This window comes from Purpureocillium lilacinum (assembly GCF_023168085.1).
Source record: "Purpureocillium lilacinum CBS 284.36 DNA, scaffold_5, whole genome shotgun sequence".
NCBI classification, from domain to species: Eukaryota; Fungi; Ascomycota; class Sordariomycetes; order Hypocreales; family Ophiocordycipitaceae; genus Purpureocillium; species Purpureocillium lilacinum.
Genome location: NW_027072115.1, coordinates 2,534,534 through 2,551,461, shown reverse-complemented (window position 1 = coordinate 2,551,461; position 16,928 = coordinate 2,534,534). Strand labels below are relative to the sequence as shown.

The window sequence follows — 16,928 nt, the reverse complement described above, 5'->3', positions numbered from 1 at the left end:
AAGTCTTGTCGTCCGCATCGCTGCCAGCTTTCAAGGTAGCTGGAGCCACGGCCGCGCTGTAGAATCGCTGCTACAGCCGACCGAAAGCCACTGTGGAGGTCGCTGCTGGGTACTGTGGTTGAGCTGGCGAGCCGGGGGCCCAGCATCCCCTTTATGTAGACATCGCCACAACCGCCACGGGTCGCGGGTCAATGGCGCCAATAGCCTCGAAAGGGTTCAGAAGACACCCCTGCCAACCCAATTGGGACATTTCCTTAGAGTCGCAAGGCCTTCTCGAGGCCACAAGGCCTCCACGAGGTTATGTGGACTCGTCGAAGTTACCTGCAGTGCTCTCATAGAGCAACGCTTCAAAAATTGAGGCAGCCCGCCCTACCTTGCCACCCGGAAAATGCAGCAATATCCAGGCTTGTCAGGCTACCCAACGGTAGTGGGCGACCATGGAGCGTGCAATGTAGAGAAGGCATTCAGACTGACAGAGACGAACGCCTCCACCACGAAACAAGTGCAGACTGAGCGATGACGGCGGTCCGTCGATCAATGCCGCGCAGGGTCCCGAGCAGGGGATGAAATCGTGGCGGCTTCCATTCCTCGACCCGTCAGCCACGACGTATCTCACTCTATACAGTCCACGTCAATGGTCGGCCGGGCTGAGACGCGCATCGCCAGCAGAGCATGGGCAGCTCCGGGGCGCTCCGAGTCCGCCGGGCGGGGCCACCACCGTCCAGCTCCCTATGCCGCCTTCGGGAGGTCGCGACGGCCGGAGTCTCCATCTCAAACGGGAACGCTGGCTCGACGAAGCGCCAGGGGCATCGCGAGATACTTCTACGTACATTGTACGTAACGAATCGACGCTCTTTCCGCGAGTGGCTCCTGGTGGGCCGGGGCTTCACGGGCGGCTCTCTGCTCTCCCGCTGCGGTTCTGCCATGTTGGATGGCTTGGCTGGGCCGTCAGAACCCGCCCACTTTTGGCTGCGGCCGTGCAGTGCCGCCGCTCCCCGCCGCGGGGTTCCATTGGCGAGGCGCGGGACTGACTGACGCACCTGCCCTGTGGATGAGATAGTGGGCAGTGGGCAGTGGGCGGGCGGCAGCTCGCCGGCCTTCGGAGGGCGGAGGAGGGAACAAGCTCAAACGTACCTACCCGCCGGCACTCGTACGTATTTCAAACCACCGGCGCCCATATCTACTCGCGGCCGCCTCCCGGACTCCTCGAAACCTCGCTTCCTCTCAAGACACTCACTGTAGGCACGCACCGCAATCCGCTACCTTGCCTCGTTCCTCCCATTGAAGCTCACGCTCTCCCGCCCCCCACACACAGGTATGTCGTCGGCAATGGCAGCTCGCCTGGCGGGCAGTAGCAGCGGCCGGGCCGTCGCCCTCGCCTCGTCGTTCCCGGCACGGGCGCGGGCGTCGCAGCCGCTGCTCCGCGTTCCTCGAGCCCAGACGTTCACACCGATTCCAGTTCTCTCCCGAGCCAAATCCACAATGACGGACCAGACCAACATCTTCACCAAGGAGGCCCCGGCCCGTGAGTTTTCCCCCTCTCTCCGTGTTAATCGTCGTCTGGTCATGATCCTGAAGCTGACCTTGATGTCTCCTAGCTGTCGGCCCTTACGTGAGTGCTCAACCTGCGACTCATCTTGACCGACAGCCTTTCTAACGTGACCTCGCCTCACAGTCCCAGGCCGTCAAGACCCCCCACGCCATCTACTGCTCCGGCCAGATCCCCCTCACCCCCGAGGGCACCATGGTTGAGGGAACCATCGCCGACAAGACCCGCCAGTGCTGCACGAACCTCGAGGCCGTCCTCAAGGAGGCCGGCTCCTCCATCCCAAAGGTCGTCAAGTGCAACATCTTCCTCTCCTCCATGGACCACTTTGCCGTAAGCCCTCCGTTCTAAACGTCTTGACACTCTTGTCACCTGTACTGACCCCAATTGTAGGAGATGAACTCGGTCTACGAGCAGTTTTTCACCCACAAGCCTGCCCGCAGCTGCGTCGCCGTCAAGACTCTCCCCAAGAACGTCGACGTCGAGATTGAGGCTGTTGCCCTGCCCTAGATATCGGAACAAGTAGGCAAATGCAATGAATAAAAGTGAAATAAAAGTGTAACACGAACGGCTCAAGCTGATGTGATCTCTTGACGTGAGCGGTGCGGCCCTCATGATGTCATGGTCAATTTGGACCAGGAGACGCCTTATTGGAATCTGATGAGTATTGTTTGACTTGAGTCATTGATTGTTGTCCTATCTACAACATGTGTAAATCTATCTAGGCATTCCAGATCACCACTCGGCCATCGACGCCGCTCGCTGTGCACGCGTTAGCACGCCGCTCTAGTGGACAGGTTGGGGCTTTGACTTACAGCTAAACTTGGTGACACGGCCGCCAGACGACTCAAAGGGTCGAATGGTCGTCACCGTGTTCTGATGGACCGTCTTGAGCTGAGTGTCGTCCTTGATCTTGCCCTTCAGGTCCATCTGCCGGAACATGTTGAGCGCCGACTCCTCCCGCTCCTGGCCCGCGCCGTGGCTGCTCTTGACCTCGACCGGCCCAACGAGCTGCCAGCCGCCCTCGCCTCCCTGGAAGCGGAAGGCTTCGCAGTCGTAGCCGGCGGCGATGATCTCATCCTCGCTCTTCCAGAGCAAGCTCTTAAAGGGCAGTAGCTGGGTCGAGATGGTGAGGATAGCCTTGGGCGGCTGCTCCGGCGCGCTGGGGTAGACGACGGTGACGCTGCTGTCGTGCGCCGCAAAAGCAAGGCTGTTGCCGCTCGGGGAGAAGGCGACCGAGTGCACCCAGCCAGCCGAGTTGTTCAAGAACTCGCCGCAGACGGTGTTGAAGGGCAGGCGCTCACCCCAGGGGCTCGGCTCGGGCTTGGTGTCGACGCCCTTGATGAAGCTCGAGAAGACGCGGGCGTGGGCATCGGTGGAGCCGGCGGCGAGGAGAACCGAGTTGGGGTGCCAGGCAACGCTCGTGATGGTGCTGCGGATGGGCTTCTTGAGGTGCTTGGACACCCACCAGTCGTTCTCCTCTTCGAAGTAGCAGATGGCGATGACGCGATCGCCAGACCCGACAGCGAACTTGGTCTCCGAGGGCGACCAGCGAACGAAGGTCGCGGCACGGCTGATTCGGAGGAGCACGAGTGTCGGCTTGTAGCCGGTGGGCGAGGGTTCCCAGACCAGCGCGTTACGGTCTAGCTGGTCAGTGCCTGCGAGCGATGGAGGGGTTGGCTCAGGGGAAAGCCCAACGAACCTTGGGAGCACGTCACGATGCGGCCGCTTCTGGGCGCAATGTCGACACTCGTGACCGTCTTGTCATGGCCCTTGAGCTCGTCCTTGAGCTTGAAGGCGTTTCCGACGCGGCCGTAGAGCTCGACGGCGGTGTCGCGAGCCACGGCGAGGACGCTGTGGTCTGCCGAGAAGGAGTGGTCCGCGATGGGGTTGTGGAAAAGGTGGTGGACCTCGGGGGCAGCCATCTTGAAGGAAATGTCGAGGGAGGTGGCGATAGGAGGAGCTCTCTACTATCGCTCAAGTAGAATTGGCGAGAGGTGATGACGGAGAGGTTGTTGCTGGGCTGTGCTGCTTCCGACGACGACGACGGGATGCTGCTGACGGCGGGGTCAACGCTGCTTGCTGGCGGCGTGCGTTACGTATGAGCGGTACGTACCCAGCCACCCACCCTGGCCACAGCTGTCCCACTCCCAGTGGCAGCACCGCCCGCCAACAGCATTGCACCAGCCCAAGGCTGGAGGAGCTCGGGCCACCCACCTGGACACCGGCTGGTCGCATGGTCACTTCGCGAGGCTAGGCACGCATCCTCGAAATTTCCACTCCAGTCTTCTTTCCCGCCCAGCACAACAACACTTGCCAACTGCCACAACGCCTTGCGCCCGTCGCGCCTCCTCCCAAATCAAACGCGCATAATTCGTCGAGTTCCCGACGGGGTCTTTCCGCAACCAGGCTCGGCCGCAACGGCACAATGGCGACGGCAGTCCCTACCCGCAGCGCCCTGGCCCCGAATGCCTCCCTCCCGGCCAAGGTCCAGTCCATCCCTCCAAACCAGACGTATGCTGCCTCCCCTCCCCGGATCCCCCGTGCGCATGTACTGAAGCGGCGCAGTCTCTACATCACGAATCTTCCCTCGGCCAAGATCCAAAAGGCCGACCTTCGGACCGCACTGTACATGCTCTTCTCGACCTACGGGACCGTACTGGATGTCGTCGCCTTGAAGACCATGAGCATGCGAGGACAAGCCCACATTGTCTACAAAGACGTGCAAACCTCTACCCAGGCCATGAGACACTTGAATGGGCAAATGTTTCTGGGCCGCGAACTTGTGGGAGCCCCTTGCTACCAGCGCCGCTGTTTGGTGTCCCGGGGCCTGTGCTGACCCGAGCAGAGAATCCAATACGCCAAGTCCAAATCGCACTTCGTCGCCAAACTCGATGGAACCTTCAAGATCCCCACAACAGCATCTGGCGCGGCTGCCGTAGAGCAGACCGATCTCCAGCGGAGCATCTTCGACGCCCCGCCGGCTGGAGCGCCTCCGGCCGCCAATGCCGCCGCGAAACCCTCGACGGGGGCAGATCAGGCAATGAAGGACGCAGACGCTACCGAGAACCGCGGCCAGAAGCGCACTCGGGACGAAGAAGAAGAGGAGAGTGAAGAGGACGTGGCCATGGAGGAGGATAGCGACGACGACGAATGAGCGCCGCACATTTCAAAGCGGGCAACGAAGTGACGAGCCAAGTGATGAAAACTGGTTTGTTTCATTGCTGGGCCATTTCCTTGGGCACCCACAGTCCGACGCACCCGCCCACCAGCCCAAGCCAAATCATGAGGTAGTTCTCCCTGGAGCACTGGAAGCTCGATATCGCATCCCCCAGCAAACAAGGATGCACAAAGAAAGCCGGAACCCCTGTGATGGGGTGATGCTGCGAGCTTGTGTTAGTAGGGTGAGACCCAGCTCAAATTGGACCTCGCCTAGCAGCGGCTGGTGGCAACGCGAAACTCACATCAGCAGAGATGCCACCGATGCCTCCGAGCCCCCGGAGGCCGTCCTTGTACTCGTCGGGGACCAAGCGGCGAAACACGGTGTCGATGTTGAAGGCAGGCTCATCAGGAGGCAGGTTGTGGAGGGAGAACCACAGGCAAGGGACCCGATACGTCGGGTGTAGATGGATTTCGTACGTGACATGCGGCACGTCTGGCCGTGGCATGTGCTTGACGATGGCAGCCTAGAGTTTGGTTATTACGAGGACATGAATGAAATCGTGGTCCACGTGGGTCCTACCGAGTCTGCTTCTTCGTTGTCTAGCATGCCCTGGTCTGCCATGACCATAGCATCGCCCTCATCTTGTTCAGAAAAGGAAAACTTGTCCAGCTCAAGTGACAGATCTCCGTGGTCGAGGACGTGCTCCAGGGGACGTGTAATCTGGATATACGTTGAGTAGCCACCATCGTCGAAAAAGAGCGTGTCCAGCGCGGCACAGATCCTCAAACGCCAACGCCTGCGGACCGGCCCGAGCGTTGCCTGGCAGTATCGCCTGTCCAAATTGTGACAGGCTTCGGAAAATTCCTCGCGACTGAGATGGGGAAAGTCTTTGATGTCCATGGTTGGGTTGAGGCGTACCCCGGTCCGTTGCCCGGCCTGGAATGGCGAGGAAAGCTGCAACAGCTCACGAGGTGATGCGTGGATGGCTCCCTCTGGCTTGAGGCATTGCTGTGCACGCTTTCATATCGCAAATTTAGAAGTGCATGCTCGTGGCGGCGATGTTGCTGAACAGAAGAGATGAGAGGGCAATAGCGAAGTTCAGTGCAGAGCACAATGTGAGTGCCTTGGGTGCGGTGCCTGCGGTGCCCAGGAAGGAGCGACCCAGCCAAACGGGTCTTGCCCGCCAGCCCACCTGCAGGATTGCCCTTTTCGGTTCAGCACACATGTCCTCTTTCCAGGGGCCTGGGCCGCCGGACAGCGACGCTTCATTCCTACGCCAAGCGCCGGTGCATAACCTCGTAGAGGCGACAGCTCCCGTCCCTGAGCTGCGTGCCTGCGCCATCAACTGCTTCTCTGCGCGTGTTTCTCTCTGGGCGGCCGTTTGATCTCGCATCTCGAATCGTGCATCCTCCAGTCGCTCGTTTTACGTTTCCACCGACGGAGCAGCGCCCCGTCCACGGACCGCCCAAAGACGCCACGCCACGACATGCGCTAGACGCCCCCCATGATCCGCGACCCTTTCAACATCCACGGCCGAAACGCGCTCAAAGCCAACGTCTTCCGCGCTGCCCAGAACGTCAAGGAAAAGGCGGCCCAGGTCGGCGCCAGCGCCCTCGACATGTCTTTCTCGATCCCCAACAACGTGCCCAACTTTGCTGCCCCGCACCGAGACCTGGAAGACCGAGCCTGGGCGGCCGTCGCGAGGCGAGGCGCTTCCGGCGGCGGCATCCTCAGCGACGTGCAGGGCAAGGTCGCCGGCTACTTCGAGCAGGATGAGCTTCCGATGTACAAGGACAAACCATACGGGTACGCGCCGTCAATGCGGAGGCGGCGCTGGTGGCGACGGAAGCGCGTGCTGAGCTCCATAGCCCTCGGCATCTTGGGCCTCCTCTGGCTGACGGGCTTCTTCTCCCACGCCAAAAAGCGGAAATCGACGTCCGCATGGTCGTGGATAGGGCTGAGCAATGAGAGGGGAAAAGCAAATTGGGACGAGAGGCGGCAGCATGTCGTGGAAGCGTTCGAGCTGAGCTGGGACGCCTACGAGCGCTACGCTTGGGGTATGTCTCCGCAACCTGAAGGACAGCCTGGAGGGCAATTGAGATGCTGACGATCGTCTTGCAGGATACGACGAGTACCATCCCTTTTCAAAAGGCGGCAAAAACATGGCGCCCAAGGGTCTGGGTTGGATCATCGTCGACTCGCTGGACACCTTGATTCTTATGAACCAAACAACGCGCCTACATCGCGCTCGAGAATGGGTCTCCAAGTCCTTGACTTGGGATCAGGATCAAGACGTCAACACCTTCGAAACGACGATACGAATGCTTGGAGGGCTGCTGTCTGCGCATTACCTCTCCACCGAGTTTCCGAACATGGCGCCGCTGAAGGACGATGATCCTGGCATGCCGGGCGAGGACCTCTACCTCGAAAAGGCCAGGGACCTCGGCGACCGGCTGCTGGCTGCTTTTGAGTCCCAATCCGGGGTTCCATACGCCAGCGTCAACCTCGCCAAGTATCAGGGCATTCCCTCGCACGCCGACATGGGCGCGTCGTCGACGGCCGAGGCGACCAGCGTGCAGCTCGAGTTCAAGTACCTGGCCAAGCTCACGGGCGAGAAGCACTTCTGGGACAAGGCCGAAAAGGTCATGGAGATCATTGACGACAACAACCCCAAGGATGGTCTGGTACCCATCTACATTTACGCGACGAGCGGCGAGTTTAGAGGCGAAAATATACGCCTGGGTAGCCGCGGCGACTCCTACTACGAGTACCTGATCAAGCAGTACCTGCAGACGAATAAGCAGGAGCCCGTGTACGAGGAGATGTGGAAGGAGTCTCTCGAAGGAGTACGGAAGCATCTCATCACATACACCGAACCATCGGGGTTCACCATCATCGGCGAGCGGCCCGAGGGTCTGGGGGGATACCTGTCGCCCAAGATGGACCACCTCGTGTGCTTCATGCCTGGCACCATTGCGCTGGCTGCCACGGGCGGTCTCACGGAAGCCGAGGCGCGCAAATTGCCGACCTGGGGCAAGAAGCAAGAGGCCGACATGAAGCTCGCGCGGGAGCTGACGCAGACATGCTGGGGCATGTACAAGTTCATGGCAACAGGGCTCGCAGCGGAGATTACGCACTTTAACATTGCCGACCCCCCCTTGCCAGAGTCGGCACATCACGACCCGCCTTCCACATTCGACCCAGACCCGCAAGCCAACTGGCGCAACGACTTCAACGTCAAGTCAAACGACGTACATAACCTGCAGCGACCAGAGACGGTGGAGAGCCTCTTCTATATGTGGAGGATCACCAAGGACGAGAGATATCGTGAATGGGGATGGGAGATGTTCCGCTCGTTCATGAACTACACTGCGGTGGAGGATGGAGGAGGCTTTACGAGCCTGAACAACGCGAATGTAATCCCACCCGTCATCAAGGATAATATGGAGAGCTTCTGGCTGGTATGTTTCCCGAACAGAGCACCTCTCGCAGGTTCAACTGACATTGCTCCCGGCAGGCCGAGACGCTCAAGTACTTGTACCTGCTGTTTTCCCCCGACGACGTGCTACCCCTGGACAAAATGGTGCTCAACACGGAGGCGCACCCGTTGCCGAGATTTGACATGGGCGGGTTGTTCTCGACAGGATGGAAGCGCAAGCCACGGGGCCCCGACGGAAAGATCATTGGAGGGCGTACTGAAGCGAAGCCGACGTCTCACTAAAAGCCGTGGGCGACGTGAGGTTGTTGTTTTGTACGAGACATGGCTTTATACCAGGAGGATACGTGTACCTTTCATGCATCTGGAGCATCAGCTGGCGTCGAAGTTCAACATGCTAGTTTGGATCGAGTCATTCGATAAGCCTGCGCGGGCGGAGTGGCGGCCTAGAGCGAGGTGGTGGTTGCTGGCCACCAGTCCCTGCACGGTGGCGTCAATGCTGCCAAACGAACAGCCTTGAAAGGCAGCTGGGGACGCCATAGCGACGCTCCCGTGACGTGAGCGGTGGAGGAGCGATTGTTCGGGGCCCGAATCGGCGGTGTCGTCCAGGGCGTGGTGAGTAGCGGGCAATGGGAGGAGCGCACACGGGCGCTACTTGTCACCCTGCGTTTCATTCCACCACTGCCCTGGCGCTGGAGGAATTGGGTTCGTCAACGATGATGGGTTTCAACTCCGTGCCTGGCCACCCAACGCCCAGGCAGACGAATTCGACAGCGACGTCAGCATGTCTCAGGAGCCGGCAAATGCGCAATTGCCATTCAGGGACGTGCACGATCTTCCATCCTTTCCGACCCGCACGGACGGAGAGACAAACCAAACAGTGACAGCCCAGTAGACATGGGCGTGGCCCTGGAGGATGCAACACGGCGACATCACCCATCGCCCATCCATGCCCAGGACCCCTGGCCCTCGTTCGACTGCTCTCCGGGCTGGCCCACGATTGATTGTGCCACGCCAAAAGGCCCACCGGGTGGAGGGTCTGGGCCGGGTTCCAGGCTCCTCCCCCGCGCCATCACCGCTATCAGAGAGGTGCATCCATGGATGGCATGTGGGTGCAAATAAAAGCGCCGGCTTTAGACCCTCAAGCCTAAGACTTTCGCACCACAGGTGCTGGTACAGGCGGCGCTTTTTTTTGCACCCACATGGATGGATCCATGATCCATGGCACGCTGGAGCCGATACGCCGTCGCCGTGCCTCGCCTCCGTCGACCGCCAAGCGCCAGGCCCACGCATGCCACAACGCTGCCGTGTCTGCGTGTCACCGCTGTCGAGCAGCAAAGCAATGCACCTCAGTCGGTGGGGGATGCGCGCGCGCACGCGGCTTGGACGCGTAGGCTGGCGGGAGAGTGTGGATACATCAGCGCACAGATGTACATGCACATGGAGTGCGTAATGTGTCTCTTGGAGGACCGAGCCAGTTACCAGGGCACTTGAATCATTGAGCGCTTCCAAATACAGAAGCACGATGTGCGACAACACCCTCGTAAGTGCGCAGTCGCACAGAGATAAGGTGCGGTACGGTGCGGCGAGGCGCGCCAATGTCGCAGCGACAGATTCGGGGGCCACGGCGCACATGCCAGTGGCACCTTTTTGGTACTCGTACATGGCCGCCCGAGACCATTAGCTCCCGCTCCGAGACGAGTCGCGCACGCTGCGGCGTCGCTGCGTCTGCCTTCCGCGGCGCGCCGATCAGCGCCCGAGTCTCGATAGCGTCCTCGTGGCGCTGCTGTCCCGGATGAGACGGTGGGCTCGACCGTTGCCACGCCGTGTGTTCGCTTCCATCCTTCTGCACCACAGGTAGGCGAGGACGTTGAGGCCACTTCCGTACCGCGATGAAATCGCTCTCGTCTGTTGGCATCAACCTGAAGCCGCGCGATACGGCAGGTACCTAGCGCTACGTGCAAGTACTGGTACTGCAAGGCCGGTCAGGTGGAGGTGACTGCAGTGCGTGAAGTGTCTTCCAGGTTGGTCTTCCCCGTTGCAGGAACGTCGAGGTACTTGCACTACTCGCGCGCTACGATGCCGCTCTGCCGCAAGCGCAAGTACTCGTACGTACCTGCTCGCCTGCCCGCGCGCCTTTTCCTCGTGCGGCGTCCAACCAACTCCCTCCATCCCGCCGAAACCCCACGGCTCCTGCACTCTCCGGGACGCCCAGCCCAAGAGCGCCTGCCTCAACGTCCGTGGACTGCGCCGCCGCTCCACTAAAGCCCACCGTCCCCATTTGCACCTCATCCGTCATCTCTCGCCTGCTTCCTACTCCTCCAGGCACAGCATCTTAGACATCCTCATTCTCTCCCCGCTCCCTCACGCCGGATACCAGCGTACGGCCCACGGCGGACCGACATGCCCATGTGCGCCTGAGAGCGCCTATTTCGTATGCACCCGGGTCCGGACCAATCGGGGCGTGCAACTGCGACAAGCGACGACAGCGAACGACGACTGTGACACCGATAGCCGTGACGACCGCGCCGGCCGCCTGCCGCATCGCCCGTCTCTCGCCCGGCGACGAGATCCCGCGGCCTGCGTGCGTTCCCGCACTCGGCGACGACAACGACGACGAGCAACCACCGCACAGCGGCCGTCGACTTTGCGTCGTCACTTTATCTCGATTTAGACATCATTCGGAGCACGCCATCTCGCCACACACGGGCCGCCCGTCGTCCCCAACCCAGTACTCTGCCGTGCCCAGCTTGCGACGACCAACGTACAGTGCCGTAGTGCATCACTGCACGGGGCAAGTACTTGACGACGACGCCAAACATGGCGCCGCATCGAGACATTGAGCTCAACGCCTTCAACAATCTCGAAATCAAGGAGGAGTCGCTCACTCACGGCAGCTCCTACAGCATGCGCGAGCCCGACTACCAAGACCGGCCGCCTCCGCGATTCCACCGCTTCATCGACAGCTTCAAGCCCGACACCGACACCACCTTCTTCCCGAGCGACCATCTCAGCCAAGTCAACAGTTCCAGTGCCACAGCCCGCAGCCATGGCACCTACTACTACGACTTGCATCTCGCCGCCGTCGAGTCCGCCAACACGGGCCTCGCGCGCAAGCTCAAGGGTAGGCACCTGCAGATGATTGCCATCGGAGGCTCAATAGGTACCGGCCTGTTTGTTGCATCGGGCAAGGCTCTGCAAGACGGAGGGCCCGCATCGTTGCTCATCGCCTTCATGATCGTTGGCTCCATGCTGTACTGCACATGTCAGGCCCTCGGAGAACTGGCCGTCATCTTCCCCATCGCCGGATCATTTTCCTCGTGGGCCACGCGATTCCTCGACCCCTCATGGGGATTTGCCATGGGTTGGAAGTGAGTCTGCACCGGAGGTGTTGCCGTGTCGCTCCTGAGGCTAACCGAATCATCTCTTAGTTATGCATTACAATGGCTGGCTGTTTTGCCACTGGAAATCATCGCGGCATCCCTGACCATTCGCTACTGGACGGATAAGCTGCCTAGCGCCATATTCGTGACCCTATTCCTCATCGCTATCCTGCTCATCAACCTATTCGGCGTGAAAGGATATGGCGAAGCCGAGTTTACCTTCTCCATTATCAAAGTCATTGCCGTCATCGGCTTCATGTGAGTGCCTACGTTCCACTGACGCACGTGCCAGGGACTTACACTGACATTGCACACAGTCTTCTCGGCATCGTACTCAACTGCGGAGGGACGCCGGATCGTGGCTACATCGGCGGCGAATACTGGCACAATCCCGGCGCATTTCACAACGGCTTCGAAGGGCTGTGCAGTGTGTTCGTGACTGCTGCTTTCGCCTTCACGGGCACAGAGCTTGTCGGGCTTGCAGCTGCCGAGACCGCCAATCCTAGAAAATCTTTGCCGACAGCCATTAAGCAGGTGTTTTGGAGAATCACGCTCTTCTACATCGTGGCCCTCACGCTTGTGGGCCTGCTGGTACCTTACAACGACCCCCGACTCCTCGACGCCACAAACAGTGCCGACGCCAAGGCATCGCCTTTTGTCATCGCCATCGAGGAAGCGGGAATTCAGGTTCTCCCGTCGGTCATGAACTCGGTCATCCTCATCGCCGTGTTGTCGGTGGGCAACTCGGCAGTGTTTGGATCCTCGCGGACGCTCGTCGCTCTCGCCAAAATGAGGCAGGCGCCCAAGATCTTGGGCTACGTGGACAAGCGCGGACGACCGCTTGTAGCCATCGTCGTGGCTGCCGCATTGGGCCTGCTCGCATATCTCGCCGACCTCAGGCACCAGAACAACGTGCTCGACTGGCTTCTCGCCATATCGGGTCTCTCGACGGTGTTCACCTGGGCGTCCATCTGCCTGTGTCACATTCGCTTCCGCCGCGCGTGGGCGTACCATGGACGCAGCCTCAGCTCGATACCCTTCAACTCGCAAGTCGGTGTCCTGGGCTCGTATGTCGGCTTGACGCTCAACGTTCTGGTCCTCATCGCTCAGTTTTGGGTCGGCGCATTCCCGATCGGGTGGCGCGAAATGGCGGCGACGGACGTGGCGCGGAACTTCTTCCTCAAGTACATGGGCGTGCCCATCATCTTCCTTTTCTACATCTCTCACAAAATCCTTTTCCATACCCGATACGTCAAAGTGCGGGAGATGGACGTCGATACCGGCCGACGCGACTTTAACCTGCCCATCCTAGTGGCACAAGAGCAGGAGGAGAAGGCGTCGTGGCCCACGTGGAAGAAGTTTTACAAGTTTATCTGTTAAGGCTGGTGCCAGCCTTTGTACGTGTCATTTCCTGTATCTAGTTGTCGCTTTCGAAGGGTCTTGGACACGGCGTACGCTCTCACGACGGTCTGCGCCGGGAGTTCAAGGGCCCTTTTTTGGTTCCTGTTGGGTTTCTTTCTTTGGCATGGCGTTTACGGAGGAGCATGATGAGCGACGACATGATATCATGGGGAATGGGTGGTCTTTTTTCTGTTTAATGCCTTGATGTGGTGGATAAAGAGACCTTATAGTGTACATAGATCCCCTGGATGTATCCCAACGTCGAGATTTCTCAGCATGATACATTTGCTCATCGGCCAGAAGGTCGATTTACTTGTGGTGAGCGACCGTTGTGCTTGGCTTGGCAAGCGCGGACGCATGAGGCCGCCTATACTTCATACGAATGCTGTGAGAGCGTAGCCGCCCTCCCATCTGCGCTCGGTCCAACAACGCGTCCCCGACTGATGGCAGAGGAAGCCTCACAAAAACCCGGGCTCTTCCGCGCGAGGCGTGGCGAAACATGAAAGGTCCATTCTCTCGATGCTACGTACAAGTTTTGGCTCGGCTATCCCTCCCAAGGAGACGTACAAATTCTTGCTTTTCTTCAAGTGCAACATACAAGAGAATACATAAACTGGTAGAATCGACAGCAGAGAAAAAGCCCATGTGCCTCTTCGCACTTCTGGCGTCGGACCGATTCATGGTGCGTCTGTCTTCGCGCAGTGTCCAACGGCTGGGAAGCGAAGTGTGATGTGATATCAATGCGATAGGGAATCAATAGAAAACGGGGGCTCTCTTCATGAGTCATGAGCCGCGTGTAGGCGTGTAGTCGTCAATGGCAGCGCAGTCCGACGCGGTGGCTGCCTTGGATCCGATTTCCCCAGCCTGGCGAGTCCGTCTCAAAAGTCCCAGAAGCTCTTCTGCGAGGCAGCCGCGTTGCCTTTCCGCGACGGCGCGGGCTTGGGAAGCTCTTCCTCCGCGTTGCCGCCGTAGAGCCAGTTCCGGTCCGTGCCCTTCTTGCCGCCCATGCCGTCGCCTGCGATGTGGATGCGCTCCTTCTCCTCGGCCGCCCCGCCATAGAGCCAGTCTCGGTCCGTGCCCTTCTTGCCACCCATGCCGTCACCGGCAATATGAATCTTGGTGTCTTCCTGAGTCTTGGCCTGTGGCTGGTTCTCTTTCTGCGAGGTGGGAGACTTGTCGTAGGCGGCCCAGTTCGCGTCCATCATCTTCACCGCCTTCATACGGGCCTCGGGGACGTTCTGGGACCGATGAGGCGCCGGCGCCGGCGAGTCGTCCGTCATGGCGAAGTGGGCATCGAAGTCCTTGGTGCGGTCCTTGAGGTTGGTGATGTTGCCCAAGGCGCGCTTGGGACCTGGAGTGGCCGCCTCCTGGTCGAAGAGCTTGTTCTTGTACAGGCCAAGTCCTTCGTTGTGCATGGCGCCGCGAGGCCTGGTGCCGGGGCGGTCCTGGTGCGGCAGGCGCTCGCCGTCATCCTGAAGCTCGAAGTGCGTCTCGGCGTCCCGGCGGCCCTTGCCCGCCGGCTTGCCCGCCTCGTCGTCGTTCTTGGCCTCAGTGTCCCAGTGGCGTTCATCCTGGTGGCGGTACGTCTTGGTAGGCTTGGGCTTGTGGGGAGTGACAAAGTCGTTGAAGGACCACTGGCTGTCATGCTTGGACCTGGGCCGCTCCTCTTGTGACACGCCGCGCTCAGGGTGGTCCTGCGGGTCGGATCCATCCGCAAAGTCAAAGTGCTCGTACTTGCGAGGGTTGGGTCGGATGTATGTGCTACCCCTCTTGGGGGACTCCTCCTCCTCCTCCTCCTCGCGATGCTCCTGGCCGTCGAAGATGCGCATTGGCTGGAAGTTCTTGCCGCCGCCAACCTTGGTGGGCGACATGGATCGCTGGCGGTGCTCGTCCTCGTCATCGTGAGGCTCGTCGCCCAAGATCTCGGTGAAGCCGCGCTGCCGGGGTCTGTTGCCCGCATAAGGCGACACGACGGAAGCGGCCTCGACGGCTTCGAGCTCTTCGCGGTTGCCGAAAAGCTGGAGTGAGGCATGGGGGTCTCGAAGGGCGTTGTTCGAGTTGCCGCGGGTACGAACGACAACGTCGTTGTGACTCTGGGGGGCGGAAGCGGAGACCTTGCCAGAAGCTTTGAGGCACGATTGGATCATGGCGATTTGCTCCCTGCTATCCTTGATGGGCCAGTTGCGGCCCATCTTGCCAATGATCTCAATCTGCTTCAGGAGGGCGCCCTGGTCCCACTGCTGGCGGATCTGCGTGATCTTGCCATCGTCGCCAAAGGTCACGATGTGGATCTGCAACGCCCGGGGGGTCAGTATGCAACGAAGCGGACCGCGTGCGAGGGGACGCGAAGATGGGACTTACAATGGGCAGATAGGCCACACGGTCTGTGACGAAGTTGTCGTCGAGGCCAGGGAGGTAGGCCCCGCCACTCGTCTGGAACTCGAGACCAGTGTCCGTCTCGACGGCGATGAGGCTACCACCATCAACGACATTGAGGATCTCCTCCTTCTTCTTCTTGACTTGCTTCTGGAGCGAGTTCAGGTGCTTGATAATTTCGGTCGCGCCAGAGAAGGTGGTGGTGGTAGGGATATAGTGCAGGGTCGCCTTGTCAGCCAGCAGCGAGGAGCTGGGGCTGGCGAGGAACTGCTTGTAGGTTGCAGCGGCGGCCATGGTGAGGGCGAGAACGAACGCGACGCTGGGCAGCAGTGAGAGAGCGACGGCGGCTACGCGGAGGTGGTTGCGACGGTTTGTTTTTTTCTGGTCTGTGCCGTGGGGAGCTGTTTTGTATCGCGGGGCGACGGCGCGCTCGCAACGACGGACGCTCTAACGTGTATGTAGGACAACGGCGTCTCGGCCGGGAAAGCGAAGGTGAAGGTGGACGAAAGGAGGGAGGTGTAGAGTAGAGGTCTAGATGGATGAGCAGGGAGCGACGACGATGTGAAGGAGGAGAGAGGGGAGGGGAGGGGAGCATGGGATGGGGTGGGAATATTAGAACAAGAACAAGGACGGAGGGCAGAGGAGGAGGAGCTGGAGGCGGGATGGGGGGGTTGCGTTTGGCAGACAGGGGGGTGCGGGCTATGAACAGCGCGGGCGCGCCAGAGCCGACTACCAAGAAGTACCTCACAACACACGGCGGAGCAGGTTTTGTAGTATACTTGCTTCGGGCCTGGCAGGAGCAATCACGAGAAGTGGCGGCTAATGGCAGATGGTGGGCAGGGACGCGTCGCGAGTTAGTGCAGCACCTTGGTGTTTGCAGCTTGCCGTCACCGTTACAAGTAGCTGCTGTGGCGGGAGGTGGCATCCATCAAGCAACTCCGACTCGAGGCAATAAGCACCGATTTCAGCGGTGGACGCCTGGTGCACTCCCGCCTGGGCGCTATGCGCGCCCCTACAGCTTCTCCCGCGCCGGAAAGCTGGGTTTTGCGCCGTCCCGAGTTGCGGGCGTCGTCTGCCAGGCCCTGGAAATGAAAGGGACGCGCCTATGGACAGTGGCAGGGATTTGGTAGGCACAGACACAGACAGGCACCGGCACAGGCACAGGCACATGCCTGGCAGGGGAGGCACAAGAGGCACGAGGGGACGAATACCCGCCCAGTGCCCTGTGGTGCTGATGGATTCTTGCTCACGATGGGCGGTGGCACCTCCAGGGCTGGCGGAGCAAAGAGGGGGACACGAAGCCAGGGGGGGTTCAAGCCTGGAATGGGCGGGTGAGAATTACCTCTGGCTTCGCGTTAGCATCGGAGACCCCTGGCCCCGTGCGTCGGAAGAGAAGCTTCCACGAAGACGCGCCGCGCTGGGGGCTTGCATACGGAATACAAAGCCGCTGACATGCGCGCACTTGGGCCGTCGGGCTGGTAACTACGTGTACGACGTTGCACGGAGCGGGACAGACGGAGCACCTTGCTTGCCGAAGATGCAGGCAGCGTCAGCACAGGCAGAGAGACAGAGAGCTGCCCGGCGCTTTTTTTTGTTTGGCGCGTTGCCAGGGGCGCCGTCGCG

The 16,928-nt window shown here is 60.2% G+C and overlaps 7 protein-coding genes across 7 annotated transcripts; 4 read left to right on the top strand and 3 right to left on the bottom strand.

The window, feature by feature from the left end:
- Positions 1-1,482: 1,482 nt before the first annotated feature.
- PLICBS_007367 (uncharacterized protein) lies at positions 1,483-2,056 on the top strand (the record flags this gene model as incomplete). Its single annotated transcript, XM_018320797.2, has 4 exons — positions 1,483-1,525; positions 1,599-1,612; positions 1,676-1,879; positions 1,940-2,056. 4 exons carry the CDS (start codon positions 1,483-1,485, stop codon positions 2,054-2,056), a joined length of 378 nt encoding a protein of 125 aa, XP_018180694.2.
- Positions 2,057-2,267: 211 nt separating this feature from the next.
- PLICBS_007366 (uncharacterized protein) lies at positions 2,268-3,471 on the bottom strand (the record flags this gene model as incomplete). Its single annotated transcript, XM_018320796.2, has 3 exons — positions 2,268-2,308; positions 2,362-3,189; positions 3,249-3,471. The coding sequence occupies 3 exons, from the start codon at positions 3,469-3,471 to the stop codon at positions 2,268-2,270; spliced, it is 1,092 nt and encodes a 363-aa protein (XP_018180693.2).
- Positions 3,472-3,974: 503 nt separating this feature from the next.
- On the top strand, positions 3,975-4,703 carry PLICBS_007365 (U2 snRNP complex subunit msl1; the record flags this gene model as incomplete). The annotated part of the gene is made up of 3 exons (XM_018320795.1): positions 3,975-4,060; positions 4,115-4,331; positions 4,395-4,703. The coding sequence occupies 3 exons, from the start codon at positions 3,975-3,977 to the stop codon at positions 4,701-4,703; spliced, it is 612 nt and encodes a 203-aa protein (XP_018180692.1).
- Positions 4,704-4,764: 61 nt separating this feature from the next.
- Positions 4,765-5,609, bottom strand: PLICBS_007364 (E2-like conjugating enzyme atg10; the record flags this gene model as incomplete). Its single annotated transcript, XM_018320794.2, has 3 exons — positions 4,765-4,929; positions 5,011-5,232; positions 5,289-5,609. The coding sequence occupies 3 exons, from the start codon at positions 5,607-5,609 to the stop codon at positions 4,765-4,767; spliced, it is 708 nt and encodes a 235-aa protein (XP_018180691.2).
- Positions 5,610-6,213: 604 nt separating this feature from the next.
- PLICBS_007363 (mannosyl-oligosaccharide alpha-1,2-mannosidase) lies at positions 6,214-8,430 on the top strand (the record flags this gene model as incomplete). The annotated part of the gene is made up of 3 exons (XM_018320793.2): positions 6,214-6,766; positions 6,831-8,170; positions 8,227-8,430. The coding sequence occupies 3 exons, from the start codon at positions 6,214-6,216 to the stop codon at positions 8,428-8,430; spliced, it is 2,097 nt and encodes a 698-aa protein (XP_018180690.2).
- Positions 8,431-10,965: 2,535 nt separating this feature from the next.
- PLICBS_007362 (glyceraldehyde-3-phosphate dehydrogenase 1) lies at positions 10,966-12,908 on the top strand (the record flags this gene model as incomplete). The annotated part of the gene is made up of 3 exons (XM_018320791.2): positions 10,966-11,516; positions 11,577-11,786; positions 11,846-12,908. The coding sequence occupies 3 exons, from the start codon at positions 10,966-10,968 to the stop codon at positions 12,906-12,908; spliced, it is 1,824 nt and encodes a 607-aa protein (XP_018180688.1).
- An 899-nt stretch (positions 12,909-13,807) lies between these two features.
- Positions 13,808-15,599, bottom strand: PLICBS_007361 (uncharacterized protein; the record flags this gene model as incomplete). Its single annotated transcript, XM_018320790.2, has 2 exons — positions 13,808-15,220; positions 15,291-15,599. The coding sequence occupies 2 exons, from the start codon at positions 15,597-15,599 to the stop codon at positions 13,808-13,810; spliced, it is 1,722 nt and encodes a 573-aa protein (XP_018180687.1).
- Between the last annotated feature and the right edge of the window lie 1,329 nt (positions 15,600-16,928).